General features: G+C 41.8%; 1 protein-coding gene across 3 annotated transcripts in view; it reads left to right on the top strand.

The window, feature by feature from the left end:
* DOCK8 (dedicator of cytokinesis 8) overlaps positions 1-22,085 on the top strand; it is a 203,806-nt gene that overhangs the window by 108,119 nt on the left and 73,602 nt on the right. For all 3 annotated transcript variants that reach the window (XM_058565710.1, XM_058565711.1, XM_058565712.1), the window contains 6 exons: positions 13,933-14,050; positions 15,508-15,578; positions 16,619-16,757; positions 17,367-17,468; positions 20,426-20,521; positions 21,217-21,451. In XM_058565710.1, coding sequence (XP_058421693.1) covers positions 13,933-14,050; positions 15,508-15,578; positions 16,619-16,757; positions 17,367-17,468; positions 20,426-20,521; positions 21,217-21,451 — 761 coding nt within the window. The remainder of the gene's footprint in view (positions 1-13,932; positions 14,051-15,507; positions 15,579-16,618; positions 16,758-17,366; positions 17,469-20,425; positions 20,522-21,216; positions 21,452-22,085) is intronic.

Genomic DNA, 22,085 nt, shown 5'->3' on the forward strand with positions numbered 1-22,085 from the left:
ATGCATCTTTTATCATTAAAAAATGAATTTCACTTATCCACTGGCCTAAACACCACAAAGCTTATGAAACTTCCCAAAATGTGCTGGTTCCACCTCATTTGTTTTATGTTCTTTGTTTGACAACCTTCAAAATGTAAGCTGAGATCCATGAAACTGGGTGGAAATATAAATATTATGGTTTAATAAGGATAAAATTAGAGGAACTCAACTTAATGGCTCCTTTTAATGATTTTTAAGAGATTTCCATGCCCAGGCTAATAATTATACATTTAACAATAAGAACATCTCAAAGCCCATTTCTCACCTTTTCCTAGGGTTACAGTTTTTTAATATGGAGCCTGTGGTTCCTTTTGTATCTCTCCACTTACTTGATGGGGTGACCTGGGCGGTGTTTTCTCTCCTGTCAGAGTTCTAAGGCTGGTGTAGCAGCTTTTCTGGAAGTCCCTCCACGGGTTCACAGATGGGAAGCAGACCAGTTTCTTTATCTTATTAATAGATTTACGTTTCTGTTATGTCAAGGTGCCAGTTAATATCCTCAAGGATGACATGCACAAATATACCATACACTCGATTTAACTTTTAAGAAAATTAAAAAAGGAGACAAAGTCAGAAACTTTAGATTTCTGTCTCCTTCTTCAGCTCAGAATTGCATGAATTTACCTCCCAGAGCAGGGACACGGCCGTCATTCTTCAATTAATTTTACTCTGTTCCTTTTCTCGGCTCTCATGCAGATCTTCTGAGCTCGCTTGTCCTTCGCTTCACTCCCCTTATTGTCCGGGTGGGCACGTGTGAGGGTGGGCTCCCCTCGGGCCACCTCTGCAGAAGCCTCCCTGTGCTCCTCAGGCTTGGCTCATCTCACGCTCAGGTTCTGTTCTCTCTCTTCTTCTTGGGTCGTTGGCCTTTACATTTCCTGGTGGCAAAACTTTTTACTTCACAGCTGTTGAGCTGAATGCTGCCAGTGTACACACCATCCAGGACGCTTCGATGCTACTGTAATTCTTTTGTAACATCAATGAGCTATTCTTACTGGAGAGAGGGAAAGGGAAGGGAGATGATTCCTTCTCCTCGGGCAGGTTTTCTCTCGCTTTGATTACCAGCCAACCCATGGGTGAAGGAACTGATTGATGGCTGCTTCCTCTTTTATAGAGAACAAACATCAAATTAGTGATCTGTCCTTACTTAGTGAAAAAGAAAATTGATAACACTTATGCTCTCCACCCCTCTCCCTATAATATTTTGAAACTGATGAAATTTTGTTTAGACTGAACATAAAGAGCAACCTTAATGGGGTAAAATGGAGGAAGAGTTTTTACCGAAAGGGACCACTCACCCTGAAGGGAAGCAGCTCTGGTGCCAAGGAAAGGACACAGGACCAGAGCCAGGAGGTGGAGCCTCAGTTTCTTCATCTGTAAAATGGGATAACCCTGTGATACTTGGGGAGATTGATAGAGACTTTACACGTGCAAGTGCTTCGTGAAATGTGAAATGCTCCACAACACACGTGTTAAATGCTATTTATGTTGTGTATACGCTGTGACCCCCTGACCTGATTGTAAACTCCTTGAAGGTAGTAGAGACTCATACTGTTTCTCCCTTTGGCACCTAAAACTGTTTTGTACATGGTGGAGCTCACTCAGTAAATTCTCTTTGGTCTTGGCATGTGGAAGGTGATGAAGCCCCTTGATTTTGCTGAGTTTCCTGGTGTTTTGCCCTGGTAGGGGTTTGGTGGCGCCATGTGGCCACCAGGGGCGCCAGTCACACCCCTGATTTCTCTAGTATCCTGATAATGCTGATTATCTCCTCTGCAAGGTCCTGATTGGCTACTCCAATTTGCCTTGTATGGTCTATCTGTGCCTGAGATTAAACTCTACGTAGGGGAAGACATTACTCTAGTGAGAAGGTTTTGACATGATCTTATCATTGGGGCTTAGGTTGGCCCTGGAGAAATCAGTCTTTCTATAGTCTTGTTTTGAGAGTTTAGCCCTGGTCTTGTGCAGGTCAGGAGGGCAGACAGTTCCCTAACCAGCTTCAACATCAATCTCCTCTGGAAAAGAGGCCTTGCTATTTCCCTAGTGCACCTGTAGGGGGCGCCTTTCTCACCCACCCATCTCCAAGGCTAGATTATCTACAGTTCTTTCGAACACCAGAAAGCTGTCATGGGAACTGCCCATTGGTAAATCATGTAATATTTTTTGATAATCATATTATCGTCTTTCTTCACTGTCTTCTTTCCCTGGTCCTGGAATTCAGGCTGGGCTCCATTTGACAAGTTACATTCTATGCAGATGCAGCTGACTCTGTTAGTTTATAGGATCTACTCAGTAGGCAGAGCAACGTTCACTGAATGGAAATGATAAAGTGGACTAGAAGGGGAACTCGTGAAGGGTAGAATGTTTTCATCTTTATGCCTAGGGTCTGTTGACTCATCGGGAAGGATGGTGGCAGTGCTTTCTGGTTAAAGATGTTATGACAGCAGTTCCCTGGCCAGCTCTCTAGCAGCAGCCAGTGTCCTGCAAACCCTCCATTTTTGTACTGAACCCAGTGTTTCTAACACCCATGTAGAACTTTCCCTAAAGGCGGAAAGAACCTTATGCAAATCAGGATTTGTCCAGAAATTTAGCGTTTACCCAATAAATGATGCTACAGACATGTCAGTACCTCCCAGCAGTTCACGTGCTTGTTTGGTGGGTATTGGGTGTGTGACTGTTTGGAGAAGGAAGTGGAGAAACAGCAGCAGCAGAAGGAGTAATATTTGATGTTGCTGAATATAACCCCCACGGCAGGCCTGGGTGGGTGGGTGGGTGGCTTCAGACGCACAGCTCTGAAGGTGGCCATCTCCACGTTGGGTGAGACCCTGGGGAGCAGGACTTAGGGTCTTACCGCTCCTTGGAGGAAACCGGTTTTTGGAGGAACTATGGCACATGGTGTGAGCACAGAATCGTTGTATTACTGAGCGTGATCCCTACCGTGACACCCTTGGCGGAAGGGGGGCGCCAGAGCCCAGAGAGGGATACGCTGCTTTTATGTGATCTCTAGTGTCTTCTCCCAGAGTTGAGTTGAGACCAAACCAAACTCTAGCATGAAAATCCGTATCTCAGGCCAGCAGCCAACAAAGTGCTGACTCTGTGTTTCTAGGTCAAGGAGAAGTGAAGTCTGTAGCAATGACGGTTTCTCAACCCTCTGAGTGGTCTGGGGAGTGGGCACAGCGCCTAGTGGACATGTCACACTGGTGTGAGTGTGGGGAGCGAGATCGCTTCCCCTCTCCTCCTTCCTCACCCTCTGTCATGGAGCAGGATACCTTTCCTTTGAAAACCTTGCACACCTGGCAATACTTGTCGCCCTATGAATAATGTTGATGCATTCGCCTAACCAATATGTTTAAGCCCCAACCATATGCCAGGAACTCTGCTTTTTTTTTTTTTTTTATAATTTTTATTTTACTTATTTATGTTTTCCCCCAAAGTCCCAGTACATAGTTGTATGTCATAGCTGCACATCCTTCTAGTTGCTGTACGTGGGACGCGGCCTCAGCATGGCTGGAGAAGCGGTGCGTCGGTGCGCTCCCGGGATCCGAACCCGGGCCGCCAGCAGCGGAGTGTGACCCCAGTCTCCTAAGGGACACCAGAACCTCTCACAACTGCACTGATCTACTGAAAGATGTGCGTGCAACTTCCTCCTGCAGGCACCTTCAGATCTTTGCAAGTTCTCCCTCCTCCAAAACCCAGACAAGCCTTCTCTCTCACCAAGTACCCAAAGCAGGTCTATATTTATAGAGGTGGTTGGGGGCATCTGGACAGTTTATTTCCTAGCAGACCTGCTGTTTCCCCCAACACTTTCTTTTCTAACCTGAACCAAGGCTCTGACGATATTAAAACCATCAGGAATGATAAGGCAAGCATTTTAATGAATAGTATTGATTTATTCCTTAGCCGTGTTTTTGAAGGGGCAGGGGACTAAGAAAGACTCTGCCCCAAACCAAAAGAAAAAAAAAAGGTCAGCTTCAGCAACAGCAAAAATTGAGAAATTTCTGGTATGTGTATATGTTTTTGTCAGCTGACAGATTTGTTATAGGAAACTGTTAGCAAAGCCTGGAAAAAATGTGCTCCCTCCGTCCCTTAAAAGAACATGCAGGTTGGTTCATGTTAGTCCTCCACATGACAATTCTGTCTGGTGCTCTTTTAAAATATGCAGCCCAGTCCAGATTTGGCATTAACTTGGCATTTAATATCTTTAAACTTGAATTTTAGGTCTTTTACAAAGCCAAGTAGTATTGAAATGTTTGTTTCATTTTTACTTGGGAAAACTTTCATTAAATTTTTGTTGTTTTAGGGGAGAAGGCAGGATGTTTGTGGTAGGGACTTTTTAGCATTCTTCTTATCTTTTATCTGACCTGTTACAGCCTTTTGAAGAGACATTAATTCAGTTAATAGAACTAAAACCAAAGAAAAATTATTTATTGATGTTTTTACTAATTCTCAAGTTTTTGTACATAGTTGGAGATTGGATTGGCTCCAAAGAGGCTATTTTGATATTAAGACTATTTTCCTATACATAGTCATTATATAATATTCCTTAGACCAGGAGAATAACCCTGAGATCCAGTTGAGGAAGAAATTTTACAAGGTAAAGCCATTTTTTAAAGGAATATCATGTTTAAATATCAGTGAATACCTGACATATACTTTTTTAAGATGTGTGTACTTCTTTTAGTAATCTGTTGCTGTGTAACAAAAACTTTGCAGCTTAAACCAAAATGGTTATTATCTCACAGTTTATGTGGGTTATTAGGTGTGGCTTAGCTGGGTGCCTCTGACTGAGGGGTCTCAAAAGACTGCAGTCAGGATGTCAGCCAAGACTATGATCACCCAGGGTCAGCTGAGGGAGGGTCACTTCCAAGCTCACTCGTGTGGTCGTCGACAGAATTCACTTCCTCTTGGACGGTTGGGCTAAGAGCTTAGTTTCTCACTAGCTGTTGGCAAGAGGCCTCTTTGAATTTCCTGCTGCATTGGTCTCGCCATAGGGCAGCTCACAACATGGCAGCTGGCTTCCTCGGAACAAGCGAGAGAGGGGGGAGAGAGAGAGAAAGAGATGGAGAGACAGAGACAGAGACAGAGAAAGCAAGATAGAAACCAGTCTTTTTGTAACCTAATCTCACCAGTGGCATCCTGTCACTTTTGTTGTATTCTTTTGGTTAGAAACAAGTCACTAGGTCCAGCCCCCGCTCGCGGGGAGGGGATTACACAGGGCAAGAATGCCGGGAGATGGGGATCATTAGAAGCCATCTTAGAAGCTGCTACCCCAGTTCTTAACCAAGCTACAGACAGTTGTGGTGCTTCAGTTGTGTGAATTTGAAGGAGTTTGGGGAGATGGGAGTGTGCATGAAGGAGGGGGGATTACCTCTGTGGATGCTGAGGCCCGGCCTCGCTACGGAGAGTCTTCCTGTCGACCTGCTATGTTTCTAGGACATCTGCAGCGCCTCGCTCCCTAATGGAAAAAAACTACCTTGACACACCCTCAAAGGTGAAGAGTCCCTCTGTCTACCCCTCACTAACCCACGCTCCAAAGAAACAAGCCTGCACTGTAGGGTGGAAATTATTTTTTCATCCAGGTTAAAGCAGATTTCTCAGGTTTTCTTAGATTCGGTAGTGGACAAAAACCTTAAGCTGTGCCTGTTAAGGAATGGGGTCATTTTTGCCCTTGCCCAGCACCTTACCCATCCGTCTCCCCACTAAGACCCCACCACACACTCACCTTCCAAGCATCTGTGAATCTATGCGTATATAAAGTCTGTGTAAAGTCCTCTGAGTGGAATGGAAATCGTAGCTATGGAAGGGTGAGTTTGCACATGTCTGAAGTGTATATTGCTAAAAGAGTTCCCATCTCAGCCTATGTAGAGTAAAATACATTCTTATTCAATATTTTCTAGTCATCAATAAAAAACCCCACTGAAAATAGGGGTCTGATAGACCAACTGGGAGCAAATCTCGGAGCCGGCCCTGTATGGGCATCACAAAGAGTATTCAAATAGCTTGGACCTTAAAACCACATCATGGGTTCCATGGGAGTAGCTGGGAGTTGTAAGAGCTGCAGTTATCCAGTGAACCTTTTGACTATTTTGTCAGTGTCAAGTTTAAGAAAGTTTTAGAAAAAATTTGGGTTTGAGTACCTTCCCTCCTTCCCTTGTTTTGTCACTCTCCCTGACACCCTAGCAGTGCCTCATGGCTAATAATTACCCCATTCTTTTTATCCCCTTTTTCCACTCACACCTACGGTCCATAAATCCAACCTCTTTGTAAGAAGGCAAGGAACTGAGTAAACTAATTCATACTAAGGTGGGAGCGAATGGTATATAAACCACTTAATACATTAAATCTGCTAAGCAGTGTTTCAAAAGAATATTTGGTAACATGGATATCTTAATTGGTAAAATTTCAATTAGTTCAACAAAATATGGTTAAAGGAAAAGTTTCAAGCAAAGTTGAAATGAGATTTATTTTTTCCCTAGCACGTTTCAAATGCTTGTGTATTTGAGATTCTTTTCAATAGGAATCTGATCCGGATAAGACCTAAGATCCTAAACATCCCAACTTTCCCTTTGGGTCTTTTGCTACTGAAAATTAGTTGGACTTTTCTTACACAAGTAGGAGGGGTTTAAGGAGACTGCAGTGCTTTCCCTTGTTGCTAAAAGGTGGCGTTCTCTTCGCCCAGGCCTGAGGTCCTGCCTTATTTTATGACAGGAGGAATGCTGGTTTTCCAGGCTCACATTTAAGAGGAACTTTTATCTGTCTCATAAAAAGAAGGGGTGGGAATTGATGTAATAGGAAAGGTGCTCTGCAGGTATAGAAGCTGTGAGCATTTAGTTGGTTCAGGTTCAAAGAAAAATTATTGCTAGTAGTAACAGTTGTTCTATATAAAGACACCATATCTGATGTTCACAGTGTAGTTCATCAATTGAGAAAGCGTGGATTTTTTCCCAAAAAAAAATCTTTAAAAGTGGTGTAATGAGAGATATTAGAGTTTGCTGTCATTTTGTTTTGTTTTTGTCTCTCCCTCATTTGATTTCTGTTTTTTACTGCATTTTTTTTTTTAACATAACAAGACTGTAGAGAGAGAATATTGGGTCATTTATTGTAGTGTTTCTAAACAATTTGGTAGCATTTTGTCTCTGTCTTCTTAACTGCATTTCTTTTTGTGGGGGCAGTACCAGCATTTATACAGAACATTGCAGCCCAGCCCACGGAGCCCAGAGGTTACTACGGGGCAAGCAGCTACTTGCAACAACACCCCCAGTGCCTCCTTGTCCCCAGGCAGGCAGCTTGGGGTGGACTCTGGTGCTCTAGAACAGGTTTCATGCTCCGTTTTTCTTGCTCTGATTTCTGATAATGGAATCTTCTCTTCACCTTACACATCAGAGTTTTTCTTTACATTTCGATTTTTCACTGATTCCTTGGTGAGTTTGCGCTTTGATCGAACCTAAAGTATTAGAGACAAGAATAAACACAAATCATGGCATGAGACCCTATAATGACAAGACAGGACTTGGCAAATGTTTTATTTTGATGCATTTATTTATAAACCTTCCTGTTCTAAAAAGTATCTGAGGCAGCTTATAGAGATTGTATAGCAAACTATAAAATTTCTGAGTGCAAGTTAAATGAGGAGAGGGAAATCAATCTAAAGCTGGGTCAGGTTAATATGCAGAATATATCTTAAGGTCTTGACAGTTCCTTAAAAAATCACCTGCAAAGTTGACTTTGAGCTTCCTAGCAGCCAAGCAAAAAAGGGAATCACAATGAACTACAGGATTCATATGTCTGCCAAATTAAAAACAAACCATTTCTCTTGGGTCAGTGCTTCTCAAACTTGAAAGTGCGTTTGAATCACCTGGGTGTTGTCAAAAGGCAGGCTCTAATTCAGCAGATCTATAGTACATCCTAACTGGCTCCCAGGTGATGCTGATGCTGCTCCTCCCTGGGCTGCCTGCTCCTCTGAGTAGCAAAGTCTTAGCTCACTCATAAGCAAGTATTTACAAAACATGCTCCCACTTAAAATATATAGCCACATTAGGTTTGCAGGTTTCCTAGGTAATTCCAGAATGCATCAAATATTGAGCTCCGAGATTTCTAACTTTAATTTGTTCTTGGTGTATTTAAAACATCAAAACCTCTATTTAACACTGAGGGACTGTACTCACTCTCATCTTCTAAGTTAACTATGTTATTTCAAACCTTTTTAAAAAATCTTATAGTTTGTTTAGGGGAACCTGCGTTAGCCCTTGTAAATAATGTAATAAAAGACCACATTATAATAGAGTTCTAGTAAATCTGATTGTTGACCAAAGAGATGGTTCACTGTTGTTCTTAGAAGTAGCTGGGGTTGGGCCGGCCCCACGGCTTAGCGGTTAAGTGCGCGCGCTCCGCTACTGGCAGCCCGGGTTTGGATCCCGGGCGTGCACCGATGCACCGCTTCTCCGGCCATGCTGAGGCTGCGTCCCACATACAGCAACTAGAAGGATGTGCAACTATGACATACAACTATCTACTGGGGCTTTGGGGAAAAAAAAAAAGGAGGAGGATTGGCAATAGATGTTAGCTCAGAACGGGTCTTCCTCAGCAAAAAAAAGAGGAGGATTAGCATGGATGTTAGCTCAGGACTGATCTTCCTCACAAAAAATTAAAAAAAGAAAAAAAAAAAAGTAGTAGCAGGGGTTATGGGCACTGGGTCTAGCTTGATAGCACCCAGATCTGAATTCCACTGTGCATTTGCTGTGTTACCTTGTGCAAGTTATGCAGCCTCTCTGTGCCTCAGTTATATCATCTGCCCAATGAGGCTAGTGGTAGTACCTGTCATAAGTGCTTATAATAGTGCCTGCACATAGTAAGAATTAAATACGGTTAGCTATTTTATTGTTACAATTAAAATAAATTTTCCTGGAAGTGAAATGTAAATGATAAATAAAACTACCTCCTCAGCTGCTCACCTTGCATAAGTACCTTAAAATAATGTATCTAGACTTGCAATTTTCTTTGGGGCGCTTGAGTAAAAGACCCTGGATAACTATAAGATATTGCTGATATTACTAGGCATTAGAATTTCATTCTGTTGGAATCAAAGTCTGTTGCCAACAAATTACTAAACGGGGTAAGAGCCACCAACCTTTTCCTGGAGTTTTTGAATGAGGGCGTCTCGTTCATGCAGTTGGTTTTGCTGCGTTTCCACTTCAGCAAATAGTTCATCAATTCTTTGGCTCTGTCTTTGCAGAAAGGGCTGGAGAGGGAGAGTTTTAAAATGCAGGGAAAGGAAAAGAAATTACTTTGAAATTGCCAAAGTAGGTTGAGAGTGTTTATTTAAAAACCTGGCAAGCTTTTTATATAGAAAGCTGTTTCAGTAGTGGTGCATCAGGAGAGGCAGCCCATCTACTTCAACCCAGTGTGTATCGCTGGTGGTCTTCCGTTAAACCAACACTTGTGTCTCAAGCTGTAAGAAAACTAACAAAATGGAAAAACCAATTTCTGTTATTTTATCCCCCCCTTGCCCACATCTCTATATCCAAGATCCTTTTAAGACCTCCCCCAGCCCAAAACACCTGAACACATGTCATTTAAAACAGATTAAGATGCACCCACTTCCTCATTTGTTATGTATACTTTAGATATAATTTTACAAGAGTCTGCAAAGTAGGGGAAAATTTTTTTGCCCGTAGGTTAAACTCAGTGGAGTTGCCATTGACTAATTGACACAATGTTGCATTTGGTAAGCATTGCATTTAAAATTCATTAATTTTGGTTTTGAGGTTTTACTTTCCATATTTCAGAGCTAATAATTTGGAGGGGTGGTCTCAGACATTTTTGTGGAATCCTAAGATGTTCATGGATCTTAGGCTCTGTGCTTCTCATTCTGAGAGAAACATGGCCCTGCCCACGATGCAGTCCCAGCTCAGGGTAGGAGATCATCAAACACTTGCCAACTTGTAAGGAAATGGATTTCAGTGACAAGATGGAACTGGAGGAGTGTGTCCTCAAAAAGAGCATTTTGCCATTTTTTGAGAGGCTGCGCTAGAGAGAGAGATGGGAGAGGGTGTATCAGTGAGACACAGAGAAAGAGAGAGAGAGACTGAGGGAGACTGAAAGAGAGGCAGAGGGAGACACACACAGATTAAAGACACAGAGAGAGAGAGAGAAAGAGGGCAAGCCACCGAGAGAGACAGAGAGAGAAATTCCCTAAGTAACATATATTATCGATTAACATATATGATTGATTCCCTAAATAACCTATATTAAGATCTCACAGTCCTGCAGAGTGTTTAGAGTTGCATTTTAAAGTCCATCTGTTTTACACAATCCTAATAGGAAGATGATCTTCATTTGTATCATAATTTGCGTTTACAAAGCACTTCTTGAGTATCATTGCATTTGAGACTTAACTCCCAACCTTTTTATTACAGGTGAGGAAAATGACTTGCCCACCTTACATTGGTACAGCATTTTGTAGTTTTTTGAAGAATGTTTCCATCCATTATCTTATCTGATGAGAGCCACTAACCACAGCTCTCCATACAAGCCCATCTTCGTGGTATAAAAGCAGCTAAATTACAGGCATTACTGATATTCAAAAGACAGTAGAGATAACCCAGGCCATGAAGTCAGCAATTTTTTTCTTTTTTATCTCCTCTTTTCGTTTTTTTTAAATCATGTGTTTGAAATTATTACTTTGTTACAGGTTCTATACTAACATAACAGAAAGAAAACCAAAATTGACACCAATTTCAATTCAAAATCAAATTACTTTTTTCATTTCACCACATTATCTTTTAGCCCTTACCCTCCATGCATATTCGATTTTTGAGTCCTTACAGCCTCTCATACATAACATTTTATATTCTGAATTTTGGCTCAACGTTATGCAACAAGTATAAGCGATTTAACTCACTTCAGTCTCACTTTCAGAGATACGTAGCATCAAGGGTTGTTTGACCTTGAACAACTGCAGTTAATCTGTTGGCTCTCTTTGGGATTTCCAAGGCCCTGTAATATTCTCAGAGTAGAGAAGGCTAGGTTTCTGGCTTTATGACATGACCGAGTGGTCCTCCATGTACTCCTTGGCAGGAGTTAGAGCACTCCTATGGGAGTTAGTGACGCAAGTATATTTTTCTTCAAAACTTAGTTTAGGTTGCCATTAACAGCAATGGAAGATACATAAGTATTTGCATCACAAAGAGTTAATGTGCACCACCACTCTTCTTAACCAGGAGAAATAACCCCAACTTCATGAATCTTACCCTTGTTGCCTATTTTCCAATCTGTTAAAATCATGGTCAACTCAAATTATCAATAGTGATTTACCCACCATGATGTCATCCACCACCTTTGTCAGAGAAAGCCCGCCTGCCTTGAAGAATGCAGCATCCTCCATCTTCTGCTCCAGAAGTTTTAGCTTCTCATTCAGTTCCTCCCTGTATCTCATTTCTGCAACCAGCCGATGCTGAATCTCAGCAACCAACTGACGGAGGCCTTCGTTCTTCTTGTCGAGCTGCTCAGCTCTCCTCTCAAGGCCCTCTCTCTTTCTCTCCTGTTGGCTGACTTGTGTTAGAAGCTCAGATAAAGAGGTGTTCAAAGTGTCCATTTGTTTAAACAGGGAGCCAATGTTCTTTTTGCTGTAGTTCACTTGCCCCTTGAGCTCCGCTCCCAGCTGGAGAAGCCCCTGGGAGAGGACACTGATGTCGTCTTGGGAATAAGTGACAAGAGCAGGTTTTTCTCTCTGTTTCCTTGCACTGGATAAAGAATAGGCTAAAACAAGGAGAAGCCAAACTGATGTTTTTTGCATTGTGGCTTTGAAAGATTTCAAGGTCCCTTGGGTTACCCTGTTTTCAGCAAATGAAAGAGAAGATGATCTCAGGATGGTAAAGAGCAGAAAGAATTTGGTCAACAATCTGATCTCAGAATGATCAAATTCCACAAGTTAACCTCTAACTTCCTAAAGCTGCTCCATTACAGCAGTTTAATAATAAGTGGAGGGGTTGTTTCTGAATCAGTGGAAAGAATTTGGAGTTTCCAAAACAGTTTGTAATCAAGACAAGCCGTCTGAAGTGGCTCCAGGAAGCAAATTATTGATGAATACCAAATGTCCTGTTCTATGTTGTGATGCTTATGACTGAAGAAAACCGTTTTTGTCCACATTTGGGGAAAAATGAGATTATACTAAACGCCTTGCACACACACTGGCTCTGTAGTTACTAAAGCAGCTTTCAAAATAACTTTGCCATAACAAGTGATTCCTAATTTGGTTACAGGCTGTCTTCTCAAAAAACATTAAATAACATAATTCTTTGGGTTTTCTCTAGCTAAAATGAGGCACTTAATTTATCACATATAAAACATATGAGCCTGTCTGTCAGTTTGTTAATAATTACTCTTATCTGGCTTAGGCTCTAGGGATTACTGACCAGGCAGGCAGATCTTCCCTCCCAAGAGAAAACATTATTATTTTCTTATAATCATTTCTTTAAAAGCTTGCAGATTTAACAAAACATGTCACTTAGCATTCTTCCCAATAAGTAATATGATGATACTTGGGAAAAGCATCTTCTTAAAAAATTTTTTAGGCAAAGCCATTTAACCTCCCTGGGAGTCAGTTTCCTGGCCTGCACAAAGGGATGTTGGACTCAATTCTCTAGAAGTTTCCTTCCGGCTTTGGACTCTTTGGAAAGTGCATTCAGTACGGGCAGGACATTGAATGCCCACTGTGATGATGTTTGAACGTAAGGCTCAGCAACCCCTGTGGAAGCAGTGTGCAAAACGGTTGACCAGTGCTGGGGGGTTGGGGCAGGGGACAGGTAGGCGGGGCCCCTGTCCTGGGACGTAGGAGAGGAGAGTGGTGGCAGCAAACTTGCCTGTCCAGTCTGGCAGGGCTTCTCCTGCTGTGATTTACTCAGCCCCTTCCATCCAGCTACTTCAAAGCCTTTTTACAAACTCTGGCTCATAATTTCTCCAAGCCCTGCATAAAGAGGGGTTGATTGGTGTCTTTTAAATTAATTCAAAGACAAAGAAACTGAACTATACAGAACCTGAAGAGATTCTTCCAAAAGTATCCTGCAATGCAGAGGGGCAAGATATACAAAGTGTTCATCGTAGCTTTATAACCGAAAAACAGGAAATAACCTAAATGCTTGTTTTTGGAAACTAGTGTAAATTATGGCACATTCATGATATGGAACATTGTGCAGCCATTGAAATCGTGTTTATGAAGAATATTTAGTCACATTGGGAAAATGGTCATGATTGAACATTATATGACACAAAAACAAGATGAAGCTTTGTATATACAGTATGATAAAAATGTTTAATGTATAGAGGGAAAAAAGACTAGAAGGAAATATGCTAGTCTTAACAGTGCTTTTCCTCAGTGCAGTGGGATATCAAGTAGTTGCTGTTTTATTCTTTTCTGTACTTTTCAAGTATTCAAGATTGAAAAAAATGGATACATGTTTTCATAATCATATATTACTTTCATAATCGTATGTATATATGATAATCGTACGATTATAAGAGAGAGGGGGTGTGTGTGAATGGAGAGGATCAATTCAGTAAGATGGTAGGAAAGACCTCTTTGAGGATATGACATCTGAGCTGAAACCCAAGAGATGAGAAGGAACCAGTCATTTTCAGAACTGGGAGAAGCTCTTCCACACAGGGGGAACAGCAGGTACAAAAGCCCTGAGGTAAGAACAAGTTTAGAATGTTCTAGGCCTTGAAAAAAGGCCAATGTGGGAAAGTGATGAGTGGTAAAATCAGAGAAATTGCCATGGGCCAGATCATGTAGGGGCCATGATAAGAAGTTTGGGAAACACTTATAGGGTTTCAGCATTCACTGAAGAGCTTGGTTAAAATAAACTCTAGACCTTATTTATTGGTTCTTCTTCTTCTCTTTTCCAGAAACCTTCTCTATGTCTACCCACAGAGGCTGAACTTTGCTAACAAACTAGCGTCTGCCCGGAACATTACGATAAAGATCCAATTCATGTGTGGAGAGGACGCTAGCAATGCTATGCCGGTAAAGACGGAAATAAACGTTTGCCTCAAACCAGGGTGCTGAACGTCCCTTGTCAATTCGCACAGACAAAATCCAGGCTCATCCGTGTACAGAATACGTCTATTCAGACCGATGCTTCTCAGCATGTGCAAAGGCCTTGGCTACTGGTTCGATATTGGTCCCAGGATACTGATGGGGAAACAGGGTCAGACTAAACTGAACATCTCTTTCCTAATGTATTCCGTGGTGAGCTGTGAAATTTGGAAATGTAGATCATTTTAGAGGACTGAAAAATATCATAAAGTCTTCCCACACCACCCGAACAGCAGAAGGAGAGAGACGGGCCCCATGTGTCAGCCATGTTTACTGTACTTCCAGATGTGTACTGAGTACACATCTTCACCAGCCCCAGTCCACATCTAGATAAATATCAAGTACCGCCTGGTAATAATAAACACACGCCATCTCAACACATTTTAGGAGTGGCTCTTCATCCTGAGGCCGAATATAAATCAAATAATAAATACATAATGCAGTGTTCTCTAAGGAACCCAAAATGCCAGAATTTGTATCTTTTTAACCACCTGCTACTGAATAAGATGGGTGGTTATGTATCACTATTTTCCATAAGTCATAGAATTCAGTTAATATACTTTTCTACTGAAGTCATTTTTTTCCAGTGCTTCCATTCTTCAAATATCTACTTTTTTTTTTCTTAATCATCCTCCTAATTTTCCACCTACCTTCCTAGTGCAAAGGTATCCTCTTGTAATGGTGGTGGGAAAGAAATCCTAGAGGAGGACTCTCCTGGTTCTCAGTGCTCTGGCCCCTGGCAAGTCCAGCAGGGCTGCCAGGTACAGCTGTGCAGATCCTGAATATAGCCAAGGTACCCAGCCAGGAGGCCACACTCCAGCCTGTTCTCCACTCACCAAGCCCTGGGACCTGGCATGGGCATTACTGCGTCTAGAGGAAAGGGCTCTTTTTTTCTTTGCCCGAAGGTTAGTGCACTTGTGAAACCATGTACCTTTAGGACCGAATCAGGCCTGAGGAGGGGTCCTTTTGTAAATAGCACAAACATATGGATAGGCCAGTGAAGGTCCTGATCACCCAAGTGACCAGGCCCATGTCTTAGGAGGGAAAAGAGCCTGGATCAGGGATCTCTCACTGAGGACAAAACTCTGTGTCTTTGGCCAGCAGTATAGACCTCTAGACAGTGAGGCAGAGGGGAGAAAGCACTGGTTTTCCAATCTCACAAACCTGTGACCCTTGGTCACTTATATAGTGACCGTTGGGATCTCAATTTACCCTTCATAGGCAGTTCTTCTGCATCCCTGTGGTTGGGCCAGTTGTAGAACTCAGCACTCATAATTTACAAAACACAGCTCTATGAGACCAGACCATCCTATTGGGCTGATGATAGTTGATTTAATATACCCAAATATCACTGTTAATTTGGTCCTTTGTATATCGGTGAACAGGTCATCTTTGGAAAATCCAATGGGCCTGAATTTCTGCAGGAAGTATACACAGCCGTTACATACCATAATAAGTAAGTATATTTCAGAGTTCTAAACATATGCCAAGATTGTTTCACTATCTCCTGGCTTTTCTGAATCACCTAGCTGATTCCTCCCAACAGTTTTTATAATTCAAGGACTAAGGGACAGAGGAAATCCATGCCAGTTCTGTGAGACTGTGTTGGAGATGCACAATTTTTGCCATTAACTAAGACTGTGAGAAGAACATATCCTCAAGAACCTAATATTGTTTTGAATTTTCTGGAGCCTTCTATTGTAGTACGATACAGAGAGGTTTTATGGTGTTAAATAAAGAAATAGGAGCTAGAAACAAAATCAGGCTCTCCTTTTTCAGTCTCCTTGTCTTTTATACGTCACTCCATACCTGCACGACTACCTGCTTTAGGAAAATTTAAGTTGACCAAAGGAGAAATGGAACACTCATTATTATGTGGGTAAATCGAGTCACAGAATAATGTCTAAACTGTTACTCACATTTCACAGGTAGGGGAGGGAAATCTGTACAGGGTCAGATGGGCTTGGGTTTGATCCTGGCCTGATAATCTTGGTCTATTTAAGTCTTTTCTCTGAACCGATATTCCTGGGTTGGGTTGAGGATTAAATGAGTAATGTACATGAAGCCCTTAATAATTCAGTAAAATTGGGTTCCTTTTCCTTCCTGCATCATTCCTTTCTCTAAAATCCTTTGATGAGTGCCAGCCATGTGTGTGTTCCCGTTCTTGGGGTAGAGATAGAAAACGAGGTCACAGCAGGACTCCGAACCTCATCCTCTTTTTCCAATTAAGTTGTTGAATTTTTCTATTGCGCAGAGATTTTTTTGTCCCCCCAACAAAGCCTTTAGTCTATAAGCAGTCTTATATAAGTGAAGTGTATCCAGTGACATAAGCTTTGTCTCAAGGACTTCCAGCTTAGGAGCAGAATGATGTAAAACAAAAAACAATACCAAGCAGGCAATTCTGAGGAACAAAGTGTCTGTGGCGTTACAATTTATAGTCAGGGAAGTCATCATTCTTGCTAAAAGTTATTTGTGCATAATGTGCTTTTGAAACAGGTCTCCTGACTTCTATGAAGAAGTGAAAATTAAGCTTCCTGCGAAGCTCACAGTACATCACCACCTCCTGTTCACCTTCTATCATATCAGCTGTCAGCAGAAGCAAGGAGCCTCCGTGGAAAGTCTCCTGGGATATTCAGTGAGTCATTGTCAACTTGCAGATTCACACTGCAGTTGTTGGTGCATCCAAGGTCCCTGCGGAGATAAACAACCACATTCTATTCATTTGCTTTTTCCTTGTCAGAAGTAGCAAAATGTGCCAAATCAGATTATAGCAAAGAGCAGAGATGACTTAGCAAACGACAGATTTCAGGAATGGGAAGCTAGCGAGTGATAGATATTGAAAGAATACTCGTTTATAAAAAAGCATTGCAATGTCCCTTATTTCCAAATTTTATATATATGCTTCACATATTAAACTAGCTTTTTCCCCCAAAGAGAAAAAAGTTATGTCTTTAAAAAATATAAAAAGTAAAATAAACGTTGATGTTGTTCAGACACACAAACACTAGCTGTAAAGAAAAATGCTACTACTTGGGCTCTGAAAGCAATAAATCATTGATATTACCATCTCAGGAGCTCTCAGGGAATTTAACATGCAAAGAACTTGACAGAAATTACTGCCAAAAAGAGCCCTGGTCAATATCTAATCATCATTTAGTTGTATTTGATTATTTTGAGCAGATAAATTGCCAGAATTATATGCTATAATAAAATACCACTTTATTCTTTGCATCATCTGTTTCAGTGGCTGCCAATTCTCTTAAATGAACGTCTTCAAACTGGATCCTACTGTCTCCCAGTTGCCTTGGAAAAGCTGCCGCTCAACTACTCCATGCATTCTGCAGAGGTAACCAGCAAGCTGGCCGTCAGCTATTTCCTGTCCAGCCGGGGTCTTGGACCACCTTATCAGATCGACTTTCCATTCCCTTAAATGTGACCGAGGATGCTCAGCATGTTTTGGGGAGCAGTCATCTTTCAGCACATGGCATTTTCTGAGAGCACATTGTTCTGATAGGATGGGAGAAATAACTGGCCATGAAACCTCATTCATTTAGACATCGCCAATTCAGAATATTTGGTAAATGCAACCTGCGCTTGAGGCAGCATTACCTTGCATTATCTACAACAAAGGGATTCACAAAATAATGTATTACAAAAGGGGAGGCAAATAGAGCCCATTTGTGATAACAACTGCTCTCAGCACCAATCCTTATTAAAAGGTTCCCGCACCAGATTCCGTCAGTTTCTCCTCTGGGTCAGTTGTTACTATCCCCAGGTGGATGGTGGGGCTTTCATCCCTCTAAAGATCCCAGTGTCAATAGTCTTTCCCTCCTCCTGTTTCCTGCACTGTCTCTGGTCCATCCACTCTGCTGCAACACACCCATTTAAAGGGAGCCCAGAGGTTCTCTGTTCTGACCACACCAGCACCAGCTCTCATGCTGCTCAGTCTGGTAGCATAGGGTTACATCAATAACTGTTATTTTGACGCAAATCCCAGACATCATATCATTTCATTTATAAATATTTTAGTATGTATCTGAAAAGATAAGGGCTGTTTTTTTAACCATCACAATACCATTGTCATACCTTAAAAATTAATAATAATTTCTTAATATCTTCAAATATCCAGTCAATGATCAAATTTCCCGTTATCTCATTAATGTCATATTCTTTGTACAGTTCTTTGTTTGAATCAGGATCCATATGAGGTCCACACATTGCTGTTGGTTAACATGTCTTTTAAGACTCTTAATCTATAGATCCCTCTTCACCTCTTTTGTTTTCCTTGCAATTTGCAAGTTGAAGAATTTCCCAGGAATTTGAATTTTGATCTTTTACAGTGACCTTTCTTCCCTGCTTTGACTACACATCCCCCATCCCCAGGCTATTCCATTTTTCTCATATTTCCCTTTTTTCCCTGGAAAGAGAAGCTTCCTTTGCCCTGGGCCACAGGTATGTACCTGGCTTTAGACCAAAACTCCTCTCCTCAAAATCACCGGGGATCAGCTTGAGTATGTTCACAGACATTCGCTGATTACTCTTTATGATTTAGACGCAGACCCTCGATGAAGCCCTCAAAACCACCTTTGTATCATCAAGCTGCACGTTCTAATTTCCTAGACGCCCAATTATCTTCTTAATGCTGCAGAACAAATCTGGGTTTTTGAGACAAACAAATCCTGATCCAAAATCCAGATTCTGCCACTCCCTAGTTGTCTAAACATAGGTGAATTTCTTACCCTCTCTGAGTCTCAAAGATGAAACAGAGCCCAGACCTCCTTGTAAGGTTGCTTTGAACATCAAATGAGATAAGGTATGTCACGCCACAAACTCAATACTTAAATTAAGTTCCTAATATTAGTTCCTTTTTCCTACTTGTCCTAAGCTATCTTTATAGATATGCCCTCAGCTTCTCCTAATATCCTTCAGACCCACACTGATTAGAACAGTCACCACTAGTCACGTGTGCCTGCGAAAATGTGGCTGGTCCAAACAAGATGTGCTGGAAGTATGAAATACAAACCGTGTTTCAAAGACTTAGTAGGGAAAAAAGAATGTAAGACATCTCATTCATAATTTTTTACATTAATTACATTTTGAAACAATAATCACTGGCTATCTTGGGTTAAATGAAATATAGTATTAAAATTATTATCACAAGTTCCTTTTTAATTTTTCAAATGTGGGTACTAGAAAATTTTAAATGACATATATGGCTTACGTAGTATTTCTAGTGCACAGTGCTACTTTAGATCATAGATGGCAGACTCCAGAGCCCCCAGGAGTCCGGCAAGTAACATAATGAGTGCTGAGTCCTGGTGGAATTTGTTCACGGTGGAGATTGTCTGCCCCTCAAAGGTCATAGCCACTCCTCCACTCTGTAGATCGGGGCCTTGCTGGGATGCAAATCTAATGTCTTCATATCTTCCAGTTCTCAAAAGAAGTTAGAAAAGCAGGCTTTCATGTGAAATTTTTTTACTTTCCAATGTTGGCAACTAATTCAGAAGTTTCCAACACTGGGCCAAACAGAACTCATCTATGGGCTGGATCCAGCTCTAGGCCCCAGTTTGTGACTCTGTCTTAGATAGTTCCAAAGGTCCCCACCCTGTGCACACCTCCTACCCTTGCAAATACAGCATGCTTCCTTCCGTTAAAATGCAAGAGATGCAAACCCACACTCACCTGGCTGGATCAGGCTAGGCCCTCCTCACTCAACACTGTATGATGTCTCTAGAGGGAGACAATTCTGATGGGAATTTAAGGCAAGAAATAGTCTCTAAGGACTACAGAGCTATTGACATATAAATGGTATAAAAGAGTCATTTTGAGTAATTAAAGCAGAAGTCTAGCAGGACTGCTACTTGGAAACATTTTGTTAAAAGGGAAAGTAACCGCAAGCACTCAAAAGCATTAAAATTTCATGGCTTATGAAGATATTCTATGCTTTGTCCTGACATTCCTGATAAATGGGGAGATCACTGGGATATTACTTTGTTTCAGTTCCTAGAATCAAGGATTATCAGTGCTGGATGGGAGCTTCAAGACAGATCACCCAGTTCAAACCGCCCCTTTCAGCATAAGAAAAGGAAGGCCCAGAGAGTTTGATTGACTTGTCAAAGTAAAAATAACTGGTTTGGTGCAGAGCTGAACTTGAACCTACGGCTCCTAACTCCAAGCCCGGTTATATTAGTGTTCCGGGGAGTTTTATATTTGTATAACCTGACATTTATGGTCAAGTTGCTTTGCTCTGCTTGTTAATCAGAAAAGGGGATTGAATTGCTAATTTTTTTTTCTTTAACACAGAAAGTCCCATTACAGAATCCTCCCATTAAGTGGGCTGAAGGACATAAGGGAGTGTTTAACATTGAAGTGCAAGCTGTTTCTTCCGTTCACACCCAGGTAAGGAACATCGAGGTCCACCTCACACAGAGCCAGAAGGCTAAGAATGGAGACTGGGGTGCTGCAGAGACTCCTATAAGGACGGTCTAATGAAAGATCAATGAAAATCTTTGTGCATGGGTAAAACAAAAACAGCCTTTAGCTCTTTGTGGAGACTTACAAGCCTGTTCAGGTTTTATTTGTTGTTTAAATGGAAAGACCTTATGAAAATGTTGAGCACCCAAGTGTGGGAACCCAGTGCCTGCACTGTTGGCTGAGAAATTGTGTGAAGAGACTTCATTTGAAACATTTTCCTGCTGCTGTCTCGCTTCCCTCTGTAATTCTGCCATTTCTCCAGCTTTTTTTTTTCCTGCGGTTCTTCTTTCCCTCCTTTTCCTGCCACTGTCTGCATTTTGCCTCTATTTAGACCCCTCTCTTGGCAGGGTCTTTACTTGGTCTGCTTGCCTCAGTTTACAGAACATCTCAGAGTCCAAATTATTTTTCCTTTGGTTAATAATTACTGAGAGGTTCTAGTCTGAGTGCGCTGCTGTACGGAGCAGTTCACACCTTGGTCTGAAACATCCATACCTTAGAACTTCTTGTCTGAAACCCTGGCTAAGAGGTTCTGCCTGTAAAGAGCTGGTTGATTGTGTTGATGAATCCACCGGGGACACTGATGGGATAGGACCCATGAGGCCTGCCGTCTGCCTTCCCAGGACAACCACCTGGAGAAGTTCTTCACCCTCTGCCACTGCCTGGAGAGCCAGGTGACCTTCCCCATCCGCGTGCTGGATCAGAAGATCAGCGAGACGGCGCTGGAGCACGAGCTGAAGCTCAGCATCATCTGCCTGAACTCCTCCCGCCTGGAGCCCCTGGTGCTCTTCCTGCACCTGGTGCTGGACAAGCTCTTCCAGCTGTCCGTGCAGCCCATGGTCATCGCGGGCCAGACAGGTAGGAGCCCCGTGGGGCTGCAAGGAGGAGGAGGCAGGCGGTGCCTTGTTTTGTGAAACAGGATTGTCCAGAACTCTGTGGAGCAGGGACGAGATCTTCCTTTCTGTTGATGATGTGAGTCCAAGGGAGGCCAAGTCCAGTGCTATTTTTTTGAGACTCTCTGGATGTTAAAAAAAAAAAAAAAACATTAAAACAGGATGCTCAAAATTATAATTTTTAAAATAGATTTATAAAATGCTTAGAGGCAATCTTTAAAATTCCATTCTCAGTAATTGATGGATTTATTTTACCTCTAAGATATTTCTGTTTTCTTGACCAACAAGGAAATATAATGTTTTAAAGAAGTAAGATAACCCACATTACATGGAAAGAAAGGGACGCTCTAAATTGAAATTCAGTGTGATCACTTTTTTCATTGAGATATAATGCACATACCTTACAATTCACTGACGTGTACAGTTCAGTGGTTTTTAGTATATTCACAAGGTGGTGCAACTGTCATACTGTCTAATTCCCGAACATTTTCATCAGCCCCAAATGAAACCTCATGGCGGTCACTCCCCACTCACCCCTCTCCTCAGTCCCTGGCAACCACTCATCTATTTTCTCTCTCACACTATATTTTAAATGCTGA

This window comes from Diceros bicornis, chromosome 22, assembly GCF_020826845.1.
Source record: "Diceros bicornis minor isolate mBicDic1 chromosome 22, mDicBic1.mat.cur, whole genome shotgun sequence".
Taxonomy (NCBI): Eukaryota; Metazoa; Chordata; class Mammalia; order Perissodactyla; family Rhinocerotidae; genus Diceros; species Diceros bicornis.